Below are 19,012 nucleotides of genomic sequence, written 5' to 3' on the forward strand. Positions count from 1 at the left end.
GACTGTACTCTGCTGCTGGCCTCCTGTCCTCATCTAACTTGGTGCTTCCCTGATCAGCTAATTCTGCCCTGATTTGCATTTCAGAAATGCACAGGTTTTGTCAAACACAGCTTCAGAAGCTCTTTTGGGATACCCCTTTGGGTGGTTGGGTTTTGTGAGCTGCAGATTACAAAGGATGATTTCCCAGCCTACTCCATTATATTTACTCTGTCTTTGATTCAACATGAGAAATGATTAATGACATTGAAATGCACCACATGGATGGACCTCACACAGTTGCATTGCCACTGGTTGGATGGTCTCAGCTTTGCTCATTATCTCACTGCAGTACCAGTATCAGCCCAGTCCCAGCGTCCTCCTTCCTTGGCAGGAAAATGCTAGTTTCTCTGTTTGGGTGAACAACCTCTGTAAAGAGGCGAAGAAGAGGTTTCTCTCTCCTGTACCTCCCTACCTCTTCTCTCTTGTGGAAAGGGCAGGGATCTGGTTCTGTGCTTGGAGAAAGGAGGAAATCAAGAGTTTGCTTCCTCCTAGAAATGACCGAGGGGGAAGAATTTCTTTAAGTTGTTGAGAAAACTTGGGAAAAACTCCCCCCTTAAAATGCTATTCAGCTGAGGTTTTTGGTGTAACTGAATTCAGTGCAGTGTTTTTTTTTCCTTTGTGGAAAGGGTCCTTTTTTTTCCAGGCCATATTTTGTGCCTTGCTTCAACAAAGAACAGGCATCTTCTTTCCTTGGACTTCTAAATATGGACTGCTTCCTTTCTCATGCCTAAGAATATGGAATATTTCATCCCTTTCTTCTGTGTATGCTCTCCTTCTGCCAGTATAAGAGTCTTTTATGTCCCTTGCAGTATCATGCAGTGCTTCCCCCCACACCTCCTGCTAAGAGTCATCATTGCCACTGCGTGGCAGTTCTCCTTGGAGAATATATTCTTATAACACGATAAGAACTTATTTTCCCAGAGATATCAAGGTTCTTTTAATATATATTGGTCTTTGCTTCTTCTCTCCAGCAGTAGCAAGAGGGTATTTCTTTGCTTGACTGATTTGGGTACAACATAGAGGTAAATGTTCCTAGCAGCTAAGTTACCAAAGTAGGAATCTGCATAGTGCTATTTTTAAGTTTATGTTTAGCTTCATTTTACTTGTCTAGGATGAATGTCATGTGATGATGCAAGATTTTGTGATAAACAGGCATGGTGGGATTCATCCCAGTTTTTTTACAATTTTGTATAGATTGAACTAGAAAATAATACCCTATGCAAAGGACCTTGACATGTCTCCAAAATAATCAAACTTAGAATAGCTTCTGAAGTGCCTGAACACCATTTGGAAAAGACATAGGTACAAGTTTTCACGAGAGCTTAGCATAGATGAAAGAGAGTTTTCAGAACTGATTGGCAATAATGTAGGTGGCTAATTTCTCTGAAGTGTACTGAATGTTGAAGTGCTTTGAAAATCTGACAGAAAGTGTCAATGTCACAGTTGCTGCTTATTGCAGAATGACTTTAGAAATTTGGCTTTAAATTTGGGTGTTTGAAGATCTGGCCTAAGAGCAACCATTACCGAAGAAGCAAATAAACAAACTTATTTTGGCCTTCTTTTCAGATGAGGTGCCTAAAGGAAAGCTCTTAATTGAGCATTTCTAATGTCTGAATTTCAGAATATCTCCGTGCTCTCTAACTGTCACTTTGCACAGCTTAAGGTTCTAAAATATAGGCTGGTTCAGTTCATGTTGTTTAGCAAATTCCAATGTAGTAGGAATGTCCATGGCATCCACTCTCTGTGAGCATAGCTTGCACCTCAGGTTCCTCCACTGATTCAATTTTTAAGCTGAAATTCAGGTTTATTTTTATGTTTACAGTCTGAACTGCAAGGTTTTGTATTTATTGCATTCTTATTCTGCTGAGATGCCAAGAGACTACCATGATGTGATTCACACAACTGGGGTTCTGCTCACTTGACTATGTCAAAATAATAGCAACAAAGATCAAACTCATCCCTGATACACCTCCTGGAATTGAGGACAATTCTGCTGAGGAGCAAATATAGCTCATTAGTCGTATCCCTATGCAACTCCTGCTGCTGCTGCTCGTTGAAGAGTCAGAACTTCTGCATCCAGCGTAGCATCCCGGGAGTGTTACTCTTCACCTAGAAAGCTAGCCTAAAGCAAAGATGTTGTGATGTAAAAACCACTCAGCTCTGATCCGCAGTCTTGCAGGTGGTATTCTGGCATCTGGCTAGGAGGAAGCACTGAGCTGCTGACACTGAAGAGAGTAACCAGTAGTTACTCTTAAATTCAGGCCTTTGCTCCTGGTGGAAAGAAAACCAAAGATGGCAGACTGATCTGGGGAACGTTCAAACTCTTGCAGAGAACAGAAAGTTTAGGGGGAGCTTTGGATCAAGTCCTGTATTGTCTGACCTGATTTGCTTGTTCCCAGGCAGCACATATCACTCTCCGGCCATCCCTCGTTAGGAGCACAGGATACATTTCTGGAGCAACCACTTCACTCTGTACAACTAGCACTTTTTAAAAAAAATAAACTGGCCTGAAAGTTGGAGTGGCTGACTGCTAATTATATGAAACTCTTTAATATGATGCTGGAGGTGTTAAACAATTGTACCTGCATTAAATATGCTGTGCTTACGCAAACATGGCACAAAATTGCGAGTTCTAAAATTTATCAGGCAGACTAATTATTTAAATGTGAGCTATAGGTTACATAAATAAATAGCTCTCCCTCAGTAAATGGCAAGGTGTCATGGTGTTAGCCACGTGGCTTGTAGCAGAGTAGAATTAATGTTAACACTTCTGTAGCTTTCTTTCTCTGATTAGTAATTCTTTCGATGTTGGTAGATGAGCTGAATTTATGAAAGTTTTGCCTGCCCTCTAGGTCTCTATTTTGTATTCCTTGTGCATTGCAGCCTGCTTTTGACTCTGGCAGCAATGCTGGATACTAAAACCATGAATAGCTCAGGCTCCCTGCTCAGCTTGTGGAGTGAGGCAGATCCAAACCAAACTGGGAACTGCTCCTGGGGCAAGATCTCTGCTCCCCCAGCTCCTGTAACCCAGTCCTCCAGCAACAGAAGCAGCCCGTTTGCAATTAGCAGCGTGTATATCATAAAGCAATGACATAGAATTGCATATACCACAAAATATCACTGTTGTAATGAATAAGGAATTTGCCAAGATGGGCTCCTTGCATTTTGCTGTTACATGTATGCTGCAGAAAAGATGCCTGCTTGTTCACACAGAGGCACAAAGCGATAATATGCTGCCTGCAACCTTTTAGGATGGTTTTTGAGTGTGGAGTTATGAAAGCTCAGAAAATCCTATATAAGAAAAGCTGCTCTAGCCTAGTCAGAGAGAGTTTCATTAAAGTTTCTTGCTGTTACTAGATTTAAATTCACTTACGTCTGCTTCAGTTTTGTTTCAAGAGGCACCTGCTCTGGTGTTTTTCTGGCAGCAGCGCTGCAGACGGTGGGCAGTGTTAAGTGACAAGCTGCACATTCATACAGAATCAGGGAATGGTTTGGGTTGGAAGAGACCTTAAAAATCACCTAGTTCCAACCCCCCCACTGTGGGCAGGGACACCCTCCAGGTGCTCAAGCCTGTCAAGGTCCCTCTGGATGGCATCCCTTCCCCGCAGTGCGTCGACCGCGCCGCACAGCTTGGTGCCGTCGGCAGACTTGCTGAGGGCGCACTCGATCCCACTGTCCGTGTCACTGACATCTTTGTCAGTCTCCTAAAGTGGCTTTTTTTTCTTTCTCCAGTTGTGCTAATTTACGTGCAGCTTTCAAAATGAATCTTGAGCAGGCATCCTCCCCATCTGCCCCAATTCCCACTCCTCCTTTTCTGCTGCACCAGCCTAATCGCCTGATTTCACAAAAGTGAAAAACAGGTGAGTCTTTCACTTAGTCTTCACATAAGAGGAATCTGCAGGCCTGATCCTGCAGCCTTCAATGGCTGTTCTGGCAAACAGCAGGGGAGGTGCTCAGCCATGTGCTCAGACCAGACACTGCTGTACTCTCCGGCAGCACTGCGTCGCGGGGAGGCTCCTGCCCATCCGTTTCGTGGTGGATTTAGGAGGAGGAACCATGGCAGTCATTCAGAAGCAATGTCTGCGTTAGGCCCAGTGGAAGCAATTGGATCAACTTAGTGCAAGGGATTAAAAGAAGCCAGATGCTGTCTTAATGGACAAGCATAAGGCAAAGTTGCAAACTTGGCCTTTTGGGGAAATTGAAAGCAGTTTAGTTCAGGTTCAGCTTAGAGGATTGAGAAAGAAATTGTCTATTAGTCTCAAACCAGGCTGACAGTGTGCCCAAACCGAGCTCGCAGATGCTCCACAGCCGCCAGGCAGAGCCGTGCATTAACCTGCCGGTGACGTGGGGGCACGCGCTTCCCCTCGCAGCCTTGCTCAGGCTTGCAGAGCCGCACAAAGCAACAACCCAGGGGTCACTGAGCTGCTTCCCTTGAGACCAACTCTCAGATGGGCGCCAACGGGGCACGCCTGTACGATGTGAGGTCTGTTCGGTCCGAACCAGACTGTGCAGGGCTGCTGTTTGCTCCTCATCCCTCCAGCACTGGGATGGATGGCGAGTAGGGGCAGGATTCGGTCACCTTAGCAGCCCCTCGGCCAGCGCTTCTGGAGAACATGTTGCACCAGGCTTAGGCCACCCAAATCCTTTCCCCAACCCCCAGAGGAAGGGGAAAGAGGGAGGCGGGTTGTGAGCCTGAGTTATATATAAGCTGCTCTCAGCTCTGATCCTGGGACAGCGGATCGGCATGTCAAGGCTGACGATGAAACCACGTTGTAAGCCTTCACGGGTAACCTTTGTGTTCAGTGGAAACCGAGGTTGCTTTGCTGGTCTTGCTTTGCTGGTCTTTTCCTAGCCCAAAGAAAGGGAACGGGCACTAATAGAGACTTCAGCTCCTTCTGTTTTCATTTTATTTTGTTAGCAGAGCCACCGGTGAATCATGAAAGCTGCTCTTAAGGTCCAGTTTCAAACCCTGCATAGTTACACTGTTTAAAATTATTTAAATTCCTTCACTACGAAATATTTCCTGGAAGGACTTCTTTCTTTCTTTTGTGTTCTGAGCACTTTTTATATTGCCAAGGTGTTTAGCTGCAAGCATGGAAGGCCATGCAAATAAGACCAAGCCAGCTGCACAGATTTCGCACACTTTAATTAAGTTGTAGGGCTTCAAATGAATTTGGCTCCAGTTTGTGAAGCTTCCAGGCCCTGTATTCTGTTCCAATGTGGATGTTAAATCATGCAGAAATGGAGCATGACCTAACTTTCATGTCAGTTGATCTGGCTGTAGCTGTTTTTGTGTAACTAATTTAAAAAGATTGATTGTTGGTTAATTACATTAATGAACTGAACCAACATGGGCACAGACCAGAGCTCAGCAGTCTCCTAAACAGTCATTAAGAATAGACATCTATCTTTTCACCTGCTTGTGCAGCCTCCTGTTGGGTGGCAGAGTGTGTGGAATCGTAATTCTGAAGGTTAAACGACTTAGGGACGTAATCACAAACTGTTCACCTCTGCTACCCTTCTGCCCATATGGCCCCGCTAGTCACAGTCAAAGTCCATTTGGACAAACTGTCTGTTGAAAGGTCTCCAGGACAGCAAGTCTGGTGGTTTCAGCTGGGTTCCTGGCAAACGCCAGCGTGCACTACAAATCCACCAAAGTTCCCTGGTTGAAAGGATTTTGTGGATTTAAACAATTTTGAAAGAACTCCTTTCTCAATTAGGGTAATTCATGCTTATCAAGGTGAAAGTGTACTAAGCAGAACAGTTCTCTCTTCTCTCTAGCCAGCTCATGAATATGAAGAAAGACTGAATCAATAATACATTTCTGTAATTAAATTGGTAAGTTAAAATGATCAATTATTGTTTTAGCAAACAGTCAATGGAATATGCATTTCTGTGTGTTTATCAGTGTTGGCCTTGCAGCCATTCACTACACTTCGGTGGGAGATGTGCAAATGTTGCATGCCATGTAGAGCCTTACAAAAGAAGTACTTTTAGAAGTTAAAAAAAAGTTGGAGACAGGGACATTGGTACCTTTTCTAACCTGATTTCAAAATATTAAGTGAATAGAGGTGGTGGAATGCATTTAATTTTGTTTCGAAGTTTGGGGACATACTGTTTTATATCCTTTGCCATTATTAGCACATCTGCTTGCCAGATTTCTTCAAATCATGAAGGACTTAACCTGGAGTTAGTAAGAGTCTTGCCACTGTTTGAGCAAAAAGGGAACCGTAGCAGGGCTGCATATTATGAAAGATGGCAAGAAAAATCCCAGTTACGTGGGAAATCAAGAATGAAAGTACTTTTGCACTGGTAGCCTGGCAGAAGATATTAGCTTGTATAGGTGGTTGTGAAAATCTTCAAAGGTGACTTGTGTCAGTGCTAATACCACGGTATTCTGCCAGGCCTGATCCAATAGCTGCTGAGACCGAGGAGTCGCTACAGGGATTTCAGTCACCTTTGGGTGATGTTGTAGGTGACCTATGAAGGTTGATTTTCAAGGAGGCTGTTTACTTCCACAAAACCATTTTGTATCCCAAATTCAACAGTGTGTGGGGGAAGTACGTCAAAGAAAAATAGGATTGACCAGCAGTCAAAAATCTGCTTTCTTGATTCTCAGCTCCCTGACTGGAGGAGCCATTGAAATGGTGTGAGGTGACAAGGGAGGAGAGTTACTCCTGTGGGTTGTTTGGAGGCTGGTCCTGCTTCCCCATCATCCCAGAGACTTCAGTGGATTCTTGAGGGGTGAACAGCTGAGCAGCTGCATAAGGGATTTCAGGCATTGGTTCATGACAGCTTAAAAATACTTTGAATGTGAGGTGAAGAAGTTGTGGAATGACACATATGCAAATGGTGTTAAATTATGGTTTTATCTAAGATCTTCTGTTTCAAGCTAATTGAAAGACAGAGGCCACTGCTGCAGGAGGAAAGTATGAAAAGAAAACTATACTGAAACATAAAAGTGTTTCTGATCAAGTAAAATTCTGTTTCTGTTGAATGTTTTATTTTGTTCCAGTCACATAAATTACCGTCTTTGAAATACTAAAACTCCCACAATCAGCTTTTTATAACAGAAAATAATTTACATTTAAAAGGTTTAACTGAAGCAGCTGAACCTTAGCGATGAATGTGCATATTCGGCAATAAAACAGGGAAACAGCCCATGTTTTGGAACCCATAGCTGCTATATGTATTTAGTTATTTATAATATTAAAATTATAGTCTAGTGAGTGCTATAGGTATGCACAGAGATATTTGCTAGTTCTTGGGAAATGTATCCTTAAGGGTATAAAATGCCTCAGTACTGACACAGAGCCTTGGAAATCTCCCTTAGCACTGAGAGATACTGTGATGGAAAGCACCGTGGCTTGAATGCATGTCATCCTCCGCAGAAAGTTATGAGGCTTGGTCACGTTACCGTCATCAGAAACTTCTTCTTTCTCCTTGCAGTAGCACCTTTCTTCCATCTTGTGGTGGGTTGACCCTGGCTGGACACCAGGTGCTCCCCAAAGCTGCTCTGTCACACCCCTCCTCAGCTGGACAGGGGACAGAAAAATATATCAAAAGGCTCATGGGTCGAGGTAAGCACAAGGAGAGATCATTCAGCAATTTCTATCACAGGCAAAACAGACTCAACTTGGGGAAATTAGTTTCATTTATTACCAATCAAATCAGAGTAGGATAATGAGAAATAAAACCAAATCTTAAAACACCTCCTCCACCCCTCCCTTCTTCCCGGGCTCAACTTCACTCCCGAATTCTCTCCCTCCTCCCCTCCAGCAGCACAGAGGGACAGGGAATGGGGGTTGTGGTCAGTTCATCACACGTTGTCTCTGCCGCTCCTTCCTCCTCAGGGGGAGGACTCCTCACACTCTGCCCCTGCTCCAGCATGGGGTCCCTCCCACGGGAGACAGTCCTCCATGAACTTCTCCAACATAAGTCCTTCCCACAGGCTGCAGTTCTTCACCAACTGCTCCAGCGTGGCTCCCTTCCACGGGGTGCAGACCTTCAGGAGCAGACTGCTCCAGCGTGGGTCCCCCACGGGGCCACAAGTTCTGCCAGCAAACCTGCTCTGGCATGGGCTCCTCTCTCCATGGGTCCACAGGTCCTGCCAGGAGCCTGCTTCAGCGTGGGCTTCCCAGGGGGTCACAGCCTCCTGTGGGCATCCACGTGCTCCACAGGCTGCAGGTGGATATCTGATCCACCATGAGCTTCCATGGGCTGCAGGGGGACAGCCTGCCTCACCGTGGTCTTCTTCAAGGGCTGCAGGGGGATCTCTGCTCTGGTGCCTGGAGCACCTCCTCCCCCTCCTTCTTCACTGACCTTGGTGTCTGCAGAGTTGTTCCTCTCGCATCTTGTTACTCCTCTCGCTGGCTGCAATTGCTCTTGGTGTTGCATGGAGGTTTATTTCCGCTCAAATTTGTTATCTCAGAGGCACTACCACCGTCGCTGATGGGCTCGGCCATGGCCAGCAGTGGGTCTGTTTTGGAGCCGGCTGGCATTGGCCCTATCAGACACAGGGGAAGCTTCTAGCAGCTTCTCACAGAAGCCACCCGTATAGCCCCCTCTCCCTCCTCCCCCCAAACCTTGCCACGCAAACCCAATACACTTCTTTAACTAAAGGAAGAGGAGACAGGGACAGTATTTTAATTCTGCAGGAACCTTGTCATCATCCTAGAAGAAGTTGCAACAGTTGTCTAAGGAGGCAATAACCACTAAAATTAGAGATAATGATTTCCCTCAGAATAAGAGTAACTGGTATGTAAGGCTTGTCTTTCCCCTGCCACATCCACTCCTGATTTATCTTCTCTTCTTCTCCCCTGCTCCCTGCATTAAAGGGGGAGTGGGCCATTGCTGCTATAATGCTCTTATTCCCTGCTAGTGGAGAGAAGATATATTTCAGTTTTATGTTCTCCTCAAGTGTACTCAGACACATGGAAGAAATATCTTACAGGTGTTTGTATCATTGCAGATACTCCAGAGAATTGAAAACCCTCTGTATTCCAACAATAATCTTTCCCTCGACCTTAGTGTACTTTATATCTCAGCTGGGGTGCCGAGTCCTGCTGTTATTGAGGTCAGTGAGAAATTGGGTGGAAGTTTCAGCAAAATGGGGATGAGACCCTGGGTGGTAATCCTGGGGCTGTAGGGCCGATGTGGGAGAAGCTGTACACAACTTCGTACGTAACAGCAGTCGACCCCCTCTGAGGGAGCTAGACCTTTCTTGAGATCTACAAGATTTGCCTGGGGGTGGTTTGATCCTTACTCTTATTAATATTGGAAAGAAAATTAGCATTATATTGCCTTTCATATCAGACCTTTCAGGAGTCTCCCATCCTTTTCATTTAGACTGGGTCTCTGAGGGAAAAACACAGTAGTAACACACTGGTGTGATAATTAGTAAGCACATTCTACATAATTACAATGTTAGCATCTCAGGGGGGAAATGAAAGCTTGTGCTGTCCCTTTAACGGGACAATTTGATAATCCTCTTAGCATTTTCTCTTTTGGCTGATAATATTTCACAGAATTTTACTTTGTAAAATATTCCTAAAGGGAGGCTTAAGCAATAATGCACAGATTATGGAAATGACTCTCATTAAGTATAGGGAGAGACTTCGGCAAAGCCATGAACTGCTTCGAAACATGTAACCCCCATTAGGAGCTTCATTTAAATGTTTATTCACAGAGCAGTAAATGTTTATTATAGAACATTTTATTGAAACATATATTAAAGAACCCTAATTATACGTATCACAAGTGTTAAAACAATATGCATTTATCAAGACTTAACTAAAGATCAGAGGTGAGGGGAAATGCAAGTGCGCTTTCATTTGCATCTCAGCAATACCAAATTTGCACAAAAACACCTGGTCAAAGTGACCCTGAGGGAAGGCAAAGGCGCAGGACGTCAAGGTAGGTGCTCTCTAGCTGTCCCTAAGCCTGCACCACCTTCCTGAGCAGCTTCGGCACCTTTGTTGGTTTGTGCATCAGTCTTACCATCTGTAAAATGGGAATGATATTTTGTGCAGGGGCTGCCAGGGGTTTGGGTTGTTTTTTGCAGTTCTTTGGTATTCAGGGGATACAAGATGCTATACAGGTCTCACAGTGTTCTGGTTGTAGTGTTGCTGACATATAATCCAGGAAACATGGCGTAGCAGTTTCCCAACAGGGTCCTTGGTTGGACCAAGATGTTCTTCCTACTGATTCACACAGAGTAATGGCTGATGCTCCTGCAGGTCTGCCTGTCCTGTCCGCTGTGAGTGCTGGGGAGGTGGTAGGCACTGCATAATGGCAGATGAGAGGAGCTGGTGATGATCCTTGGCCTGACCTTCCTACCACCATGTGCTGACCCTCGTTCCTAGAGTTGTGGACCAGGTTAGAGGTCAGGAAATATCAGTTCAGAAGTACCATCCCACCGGTATTTCCATTTAGTTTATTCATTTGCTGCCTTTCAGAGGATCTCATAGGAGATGTCCAAATTACATTTGGATCACCACTTCCAATGAACAGGCTAATTACCCTCAGTATTGTGCCAGTTTTCTTGGGTTTGGGGCTGGGGGGAGGGGTTGGCAGTTCTCTTGCAAATGCTGAAGTTGCCTTCAGCCGTGGAAGTTATAACTGCAGATCTCAAGTGGGTTTAAAATCTTTCCATGCATACTTTCATTAGGTCTAGGTCTCTTTTCTAGCTCATACACAGCTCATTTCTTTAAAACCTTATAGCAGTTGACAGATACATTATTTATTGAGGATGCTGAATCTGCACATTTCTCAATCTACATGTTCGAAGATGTTCTCTGCTGCAAGTCCCCCACTTGGTTGGGTTTCCGATATATTCACAAATTCTCTCCATTTTGTTGCTTTACCAAGTACGTGTTTTCTGTGCTGAGCAAGTATCTTGATCCTTACTCTTCCAGAGGGAAATCCATGGCATAAACGTTGGTAGGGATCAAAGCTTTCTTTTCACCCTCCTAAGGGTATGTGCACAGTGCAGTGCCATACAGAGGTACACAAGTGGCTCCTGAAAGGGTCCTCACGCTGCAGCTTGGTAGCATCTGGACAGCCTGTGTGGCCTCCTCTCCCAGGACTTCTTCCCCTGTTTCTTTCGTTTTCTTTCTTTGCATACTCTTTCCACATGACGTTTTTGCTTCACAAAACTCCCACCACCATCCCTGTTCTGGCAGTAGCTCCCACCTTTCCTGTTTTCTGATGGCTCTTCTAGTCCATTCCCACCTGCATCTCTGCTGTTGCTTCTGCTGTAACGCTGGGTTTTCTGAGACAGGTGTGGCTTTCCCTGTCCTTCCCTTCCAAAGTGTCCCTCTCTCCTCCTGCACATGCTGCTCTCCTTTCCGTCTGTATCACATCCTTACGTTTCTCATGATGGTAGAAAAGCAAGCTTTGGTTTTGTGTTTTAATAAACCGGAGCCAAAGCAAAGGTGTTACAAGAGTGTGTTAGTCCTGGGTTTGGAGCAACCCCTACCACCAGAATGCCAGAGCTGCCATCTGGGGAGGAGGCACTGAGTGTCTGCATCCGTACAGCCTTGTGCATGAGGTCTTAGTGAAGCTGGAAAGGAAAATGCTGATTCCTAGAAATGAGGCATTTTTGTAGGAAGGGAATTGTTTCAAGTAGTTTCCTGTCATGCTTTAATATTTTATAAAAATTAGGTGTTTTAAAGTGGTCTTACTTTGTGTAATTTATGACTCCTGGAAATTAAAAAAAAAAATTAAAAAATAATGTTGGCAATAATTTTGAAGGCTATGAAAACCGAGTATTTTAATTGATGGAAACTTTTCTTAACGTTGGATAGGACTTTTTTTATTTTTTAATTTGTTTCTCCATCTCAACCCAATTCAGGACTAGGAAAAATGTCAAGAACTCATAAATACTCACTGAACAGAAATTGCTTTCCCATGAAGATATCTTTGCCAGGGCCTGCAAGTCAAGGGCCCTAGAAATTGCCTTGCAATGCCTAGAAAGAGCGATTGTACCTAGTCTGCTAGCGCCTGGGTAATGCGATGTATTTTGGGGACAGCAGAGGGAGCGCTTTCTGTTAATGAGCTATGGATATACAGGCAGGGCTTTCCACAGAATAATTTTGTAACAGGGATAATTGAGCAGTTAATCAAGAATAGCAAACAAGGGCTTCATGGAAGCCCAGTTTACAGAGAGGACAAAATTGCCCTATTTTTCATGTGGCTATCTCAGTATTATGGTTGATTTTCTTTATCACCCGCTAACAGTCTTACTTGGAGAATGGTTATTAGTTTGGAATTTCTACAGTTAATCTGGTAGTTTAGAAGAAGCATTATCACAGCCTCCCATAAGAAGCCCATGTGTCTGTAATGGACAGGGGACTTTGCAGCAAACAAGGTGTTATCTGCAACCCACCATCCTTTTTCCCAGCGAACTGGCTGATGGGGGTCTCCTGGCCAGCAAGTCTTGCTGCCTGAAGCCACTAATGCCCTTCCTGCCCTTCCTCTTGCCTGACCACAACAGTGGCAGGGACATTGGGGTTTACTCTTCCTGTCCCCGATGTCCCTCCGTGCCCCACATCGTGGCCTCTCCTGATCTCACTGCACCATGAGACTGTGGAAGCCCACGCCTGCAGAGCTTTGTCTCTGTAGAACGGATGAAAAGTAACGAGGGAAAGGAGCGAGCTGCTGAAAGGCATCTGGTTTCGCAGCGTGAAGGCACAGCTCAGCCATGTACTGCTTTTGCAGGTGTGGGGGGAACAGCCCTTCCTCTGCCAACTTTTTGGCAGCCCCCCTGTCCTCAGGGCTGTGTGACCTGTTGCCGGTTTTTATGTATTCATCCTATAGCAACATTTATTGCTAACAGACCCCGGGTGCATGCTGAGGAGCTCTCGTACAGGCTATTATCTCCCTTTCTGTTGGAAGCTGAGCTTTGTTGCTCTGCTAACCAGCACAGCAGCTGAGCGAACACAACATAATGTTCATGAATTATTGCAGGCAACGTCCATGTCCTCCCCAGTGGTGTGTGGCAGGGTCATCTGCTCTTCGCTATTCTGGTCTACCCGGGAAATCTCTTTCAGTGTCTATTTTTGCCTAGTATTTTCACTTTACATCCAGTGCTGTGGTGACACATTGGTTATTCAACCATAATTCAGTATATAAAAACAGCCATAACTGGGAACATTGCTTTCTGCACGGCCTTGAGTGCTGAAGCAAAACTCACCTGACCTGAATGGGTGTTTTTCCAACAAAACAGGCTCCAGTTTTTTTGGCTGAGACTTTTGTGAGCATTTTGCAGCCCCGGTTCACTGGAAATCGACTTTAGGTGTATAGTCTCACAAATGCCTGTGCTGCTGCCAGATTTCAGCAGTGGTGGGGTGAGCACGCTCCAGAGTGCCCGTCAGCAGCCCCACGCTCCCAGAGTCGTGCTGGGAACACGGTGGGGCTCGAGTGGAGCATCCCCTCACTGCAGTGGGAGGTCAGAGACGGCACACGCCGGCTCTGGCTCACGGTTTCCTCAGGACACTACAGATTGGTTCCCTGTAGTATGTTTTCTAACTCTCTTGCCATTCTGGGTTTAAAGGTCTTGAAAAACCTTCTGTTAAGAGTGATTTTGCATCACTTGATAATTCTCACCATTAGGAGTTTCTCAACCTGAGATTTCATTTATAATGTGGTAGCCACTGTGAAACCAGAGGAAGCTGCAGTTCCAGTCCTACAAACCTGTCAGTCTAATAATTTTAATTTTGAAGGTGCTATAAAATTCAGCTCTCACAGCCTCCTTCCAGCTGCTGCTGCCCTAGACATCCCTGGCAGGAAACCTTGTCACCAGTACGAGAAGCAACTGGTAGGGTTCAGGCATCTTTGACCCACATGGTGTACCCCACCTGGGGACGTACAGCTGTGTCCTCACATTGTCATAGCTTGCGTGCCCATCTCCTGCCATTGCGCACAGCTTTCTCCATCAGCGCCTGACAAGAAGAGGGAATGGTAGCAAACGCTCTAAGCAATGCAAGCGTGTGTCTGCATTTTTTCGACCCTGATGCGGGTAATATTGATCGGTCCATTAATGTAAATGTCTCGGCTGTTTTATGTTGCTTTTCTTGCTTATTAATCAAAATAATGCAAAATGAGGGGAAAGCAATTTTTTAGGAAAAAAATGAAATACAGTCAGCAGTGATTGAATGCAGCCTGCTGGAATGTGATGGGGCTGTCTGCCACCCAGCAGACATGAGGATACCCACAATAACTGCGGAAAAAGTTGAAATGCTTTATTTTGACATTTTGTATACACAATGTTTGGATTTTTTGTCTCCAAGCAGTATTTTGAGGGAAGATTTGCCTAAATCTGTTTGTTTGGTTAAAAAAAAAAAAAAAAAGGCAGCCAAATGTTTTGTTTGTATCTACTGACACATTTCAGTCAACTGCAAATGTCTTTTTTGGATGTGCAGGTTTTTGTTTTGCCTGGAAAACAAAATGGAAGGAAGCAAGTTTAATTTGTGGGCACCTTGAAGTTATTTCTGCTACCCCTAGTTGGGGAGACCTCCCTGTAGCCATCAGCGGATGCAAAACACTGAGACATATACATAATATCCAGGATGCGAATACTCCCGCTGAACCAATTCACAGGTTGGAAATTGAGCTGGTACTTAAGTGCCTTGGTGGATTGAGGCTTTAGCAATAACAAATAGTACTAAGGAGCAAAAATGATCAATTAAAGAACTCCTAATGAATCCAAATATCAGCGTCCTTGAGTGGGGAAGGCCAGAAGCTGAAAAGCAGATCAGAGAAGGTGTGAAATCCCCTCATTCAGTGTTTCTCACTACATGGTAGCCACTGCTCTGTGCTGCTTGTATGTCCCCGTGTTTTTTTGGTGAAACCGAAGAGAAGGAAATTACTTGAGACACTATTGCCACTCCTGTTCATTTCTATTACACAAACAGTAGGGAGAATCCAGATTTTTATTTATGTTCCATGCACAGAATTAAAAAAAAAAAAGGGGGGGTGTCTGGAAAAAATTACTCGCTTTTAAATTGATTTTAGTTACCTCAAACCTTACAAATACTCATTTGTTTTCTGATACAGCTGACAGATTTTGCTATGCAGCCTGGCATTGTGTAAGAACATAATGCATGTAGTAAAGGTGAGTAACCCTTGAGGATGTCCCCGCTGATGCCAAGTGGCCCATGTGCTGTCATAAACACTTTTTCTTCTTTTTTCTCATGCTGATCGCAAGAGCCCATTTTGGGTAGAAGATCACATTAGGCTCATTCATTACCTGCTGTGCTGGTCTGTGCATCTGCAGTGCAGCTTCTCTGCACTGAGCTTTGGACTACATCCCTGCATGCTTTCTGATATTCCAAATTGTCTGTCATGGGTATACAGATCTTCTCCTGTGTGCATCCTGGAACATTCTGCCACAGAGATAAAAATTACTCTTCAAGGTGACTGAGCTTTTGGGGGATATGGTTGTTGATAGCTGATATTAGGCTCTCTATATATCATCAAGAGAAATTCCTGAAAATTGATATTTGCAGCAAAACTACACTCCTTGTAGCAGAAGAGAAAGGAACTGACTGGCAGATTATTCTCTATTTTTATGAATAAATTTAAAATCTAACAAGAACCACAGGTCTGACACAATAGTGAAATTTTACAGTACCACTGCAAACTTTAATCTTCATTTTTATTTTTCTTGAAAGTCTCTCTTTGTCCAAAAGCAAAATTTTAGTCCTAGGGCTACCAAAGACCATCTTTAAACTTGCCTTGTGATTTTGAGCAATACGTCACGAGAGCAGTGATGTTCAGATGATACATTGCACTAATACATCACAAGAGCACTATCGCTCTCATGATATATTAGTATAATACACTATCTGAACACTATCACTGATATATTACTCAAAATCAGTTTTTAACCCTCAAGAATCATCCTCATCTCTAGGCTGAACACACTGAAAACTGTGGATAATGATAGGAATAACCAATCACATAGTCGGTTTCTCTAGGGTAAGCTGAGGGGAAAAAAAAGAGTGGTATTCGGAATGTTTCATTAACTGAAACATCCTTGTGATTTCATTTTATTCACCGAGCAAATGTTTTTATGGATTGAAGCTAGCACAATATAGGTGTGTTTGAATTTTCTTACAAATAGCCTAAGAAAATCTCTTTTGATTTTGGATTTCATTATAGACTGGAGCCATGTTTTGAGAATGTTTCAATGAGGTGCACGAATTTCAGCTGATTTCTGCCTCATCAAATTGAGTCAGGTGCAAGCTATCTAAGTTCTATGTGAAGCATTTCTGATGTTTCTGTTTCTGATGGAGTCTTCCTTTTTTTTTTTTTTTTCTTTTTAAAGGATTTAGGCACCATCTGAAATGATCTGGAGATGCATAAATGTGATCTGTCACTCAGAACATTTGCTGCCTCTCCTCAGTGAGGTGTTTGGTTTGGTTTTTTTCTAAAGAATTATTCTGAGGGTTTGTTGTTTTTTCTCAAAAGAGAGTGGAAGAGAAAGGGGAAAAGATAAAAGAATGCTTTGCGATGTTGTAGCTGAACTTACTGCAGAAAAGCAGATAGATGAGCATTTGTTTGATTTCCTGGTAGAGTCTGAGTCTGAAGAATCTTGAATTATCCTTCCTACATGGTATGAAGAGACTGTCATAATCTCTTAACAGACAAAAAAAAATATAGTAATGACATAACATCAAGTTGGCAAGGTGGCAAGGCATATATTTGCTTTCCTGTCCATATTTTTGTTCCTTTTCCCCATACCTCATCAGCATTTGTGACAAAAGCATTGCCCCTCGCCTCCCTCCCGTACCAGGCAGCCCGAAGCTGCCTGTGCAGCTTACAGTCCTTAGCTCTGCTACCCCCGGGCGATGGCCATGCCGTCAGGCGAATGATGCTCACGCTTCAGGCTCTGCAAAACCGGGCTCATAATTCTTGTGTCTCGTAGGTTTGGGACCACTTGGTGCACTGGAGCCCATGTCCCTGCAGGCGTGTGCCCCCAGCACACACCTCACACTGCTGGGACCTTCAGTCTGTTGTATTCGGGCTACGGCCTCCTGGGGGGAAGAGCAAAACATTCGTCTTTTTAACCTTGTGAAAGACATTGCGGTAGCCGTGCTGAACAGCCTAGTGCGTGTCCTTTTCTGGCAGCTTTTCTACCTACGTGGGCTCCGTTATGTGCCACCGGTTCCTCTGTCCCCTGGCCTGGGGCTGCCCATGCGAGCCCGCTGCCCATGCCTGCTACAGCCTGTCCCATCACCGGCACCTTCTTTCTTATTCTTGTCGGTTTTGAAGTCACAACACGCAGCTCCAAGGTACATTGTCATTTCAAAGCTGTGGCTAAATACATCTCTGACTGACAACTATGAATAATTCCACAGAGCCCCTAAACTTCCAGGCATTTCACTCTGAAGCTCATATAATACAGCAGAGCTGCTCTCTCATGATTTTCATCTTTTATATTCTCCAAAGAGTTGAGATACAGTTATGGAACAGGTTAATGTATTTTCCTCTGAAAATAATGCTGTGGGAGCCCGTGCACGGTTACTTGTATGTGTGGAGAATAATGCTGACAATCCAGAAAAGAAAGTCATGAGCTTGATAATCACCATTATTTTGTTTCGTGTTTTCAGCATGTTCATGTCCATGTCCTTCCAAGGAGGGTCGGAGACTTCAGCAGGAATGACAATGTCTACGAGGAGGTAAGGGTTGCACTCCATTTCTTGTTCAGAGTTGGGTTTGTTGTTAGAAAATCACCTTAATGCTACAGGCCCTGCCTTGAGTGGAGGAAGTTAATGGGATCTCTGCATTTTTACTGGTGGCAAAGACCCTGTGATGGCACCAGCCCTACACTGGGATTTCCTTGTGAGCTCTGGGTCAAGCCGTGGTCGCACAGGGTCCCCAGGGAGGATGCTGGCGACATCTTTGGTACTTCAGTCTGTCACCACGCACAGAGCGAGGTGACATCTCTACCAATAGTTGTGTTCTCTTATTTTGAGGGCATGGGAAAAAGGGTGACCACACGGTTAGCCTGGCTTGCAGGGAGCGTGTCCTACCCCGTCTGCCAGCCTGGGGTGCCGAACCTCCCCCTTCCAGCACGGGAAATCAGAGGCAGCTCGTTACAACTCAGTCACAAATTACCTTCTGGCCTGCTTTTTGTAGGGCTCTGCTCATGCTCTGGACAAATCACGTTGTAGCCCCAAAGATAAAAATTAAAGAGCAACTATGCATATAGATGTAATGTATGCATGTGCGCAGATTGTACGGCAGAGCTGGGGACATAAGCTGTTCCAGTGTGACTGAATTACTGGCTTTTGTTTAAATGAACAATTGTACTGGCATTAACAAAAACTTTTCCCCAGCTTGACAGCTGTCACAATGAGTTAATGAAAAAATCTCACTATTGTTAGATTTACAGATGGTTTTAGTGGGTTTGGTAGGATCCTCTATCTCAAATATGACATCTCCTTCTCTTTCTGAAAGTAATTAATAGAAACTTGTTCAGTGCTACTGCAATACCATGTGCTTGAAGGAGAATTCATGACATTTTCTGCTTTTGTATTTTTTCCTTTGTGATATATACATGATGACAACTCCGCACTCACAAAAAAAGGTAGTGCATTTTAAAGTTTTTCTAATGACTTAACTATGCAAAAGTGGTGAAAAGAGTTGATTGTTGACCAGTTACATGAAGCATAGAGACTGAGAACCCCACTAATAAGGGTAAAACCTTGCAATGAGACTGCTGAGCAAGGAGATCAAATGAAAATACATCATGGCCATCTTATGTGCTGCTATAGTTAAAAGCAGTTAAGTGAGTCAACTTGAAAGTTCACTTTTTTCCTTTTCAAATGTGTTAAGTGGTTAATGCTGCACCAACCCACAAACTCTGTTTCCATTTTTGTTGTATTTACAATTCCGTTTTCTTCCTTTTTAACACATTTATTTCTCCCTTGTTATATGTAAATAAAACCAGGCAAAACTCTGTTAA

General features: G+C 44.1%; 1 protein-coding gene across 9 annotated transcripts in view; it reads left to right on the forward strand.

The window, feature by feature from the left end:
- FHIT (fragile histidine triad diadenosine triphosphatase) overlaps nt 1–19,012 on the forward strand; it is a 674,280-nt gene that overhangs the window by 567,245 nt on the left and 88,023 nt on the right. For all 9 annotated transcript variants that reach the window (XM_054838551.1, XM_054838550.1, XM_054838556.1 and 6 more), the window contains one exon: nt 17,655–17,723. In XM_054838551.1, the coding sequence (XP_054694526.1) occupies nt 17,655–17,723 (69 nt within the window). The remainder of the gene's footprint in view (nt 1–17,654; nt 17,724–19,012) is intronic.

The sequence above is a fragment of the Grus americana genome, chromosome 11, assembly GCF_028858705.1.
Source record: "Grus americana isolate bGruAme1 chromosome 11, bGruAme1.mat, whole genome shotgun sequence".
Taxonomy (NCBI): domain Eukaryota; kingdom Metazoa; phylum Chordata; class Aves; order Gruiformes; family Gruidae; genus Grus; species Grus americana.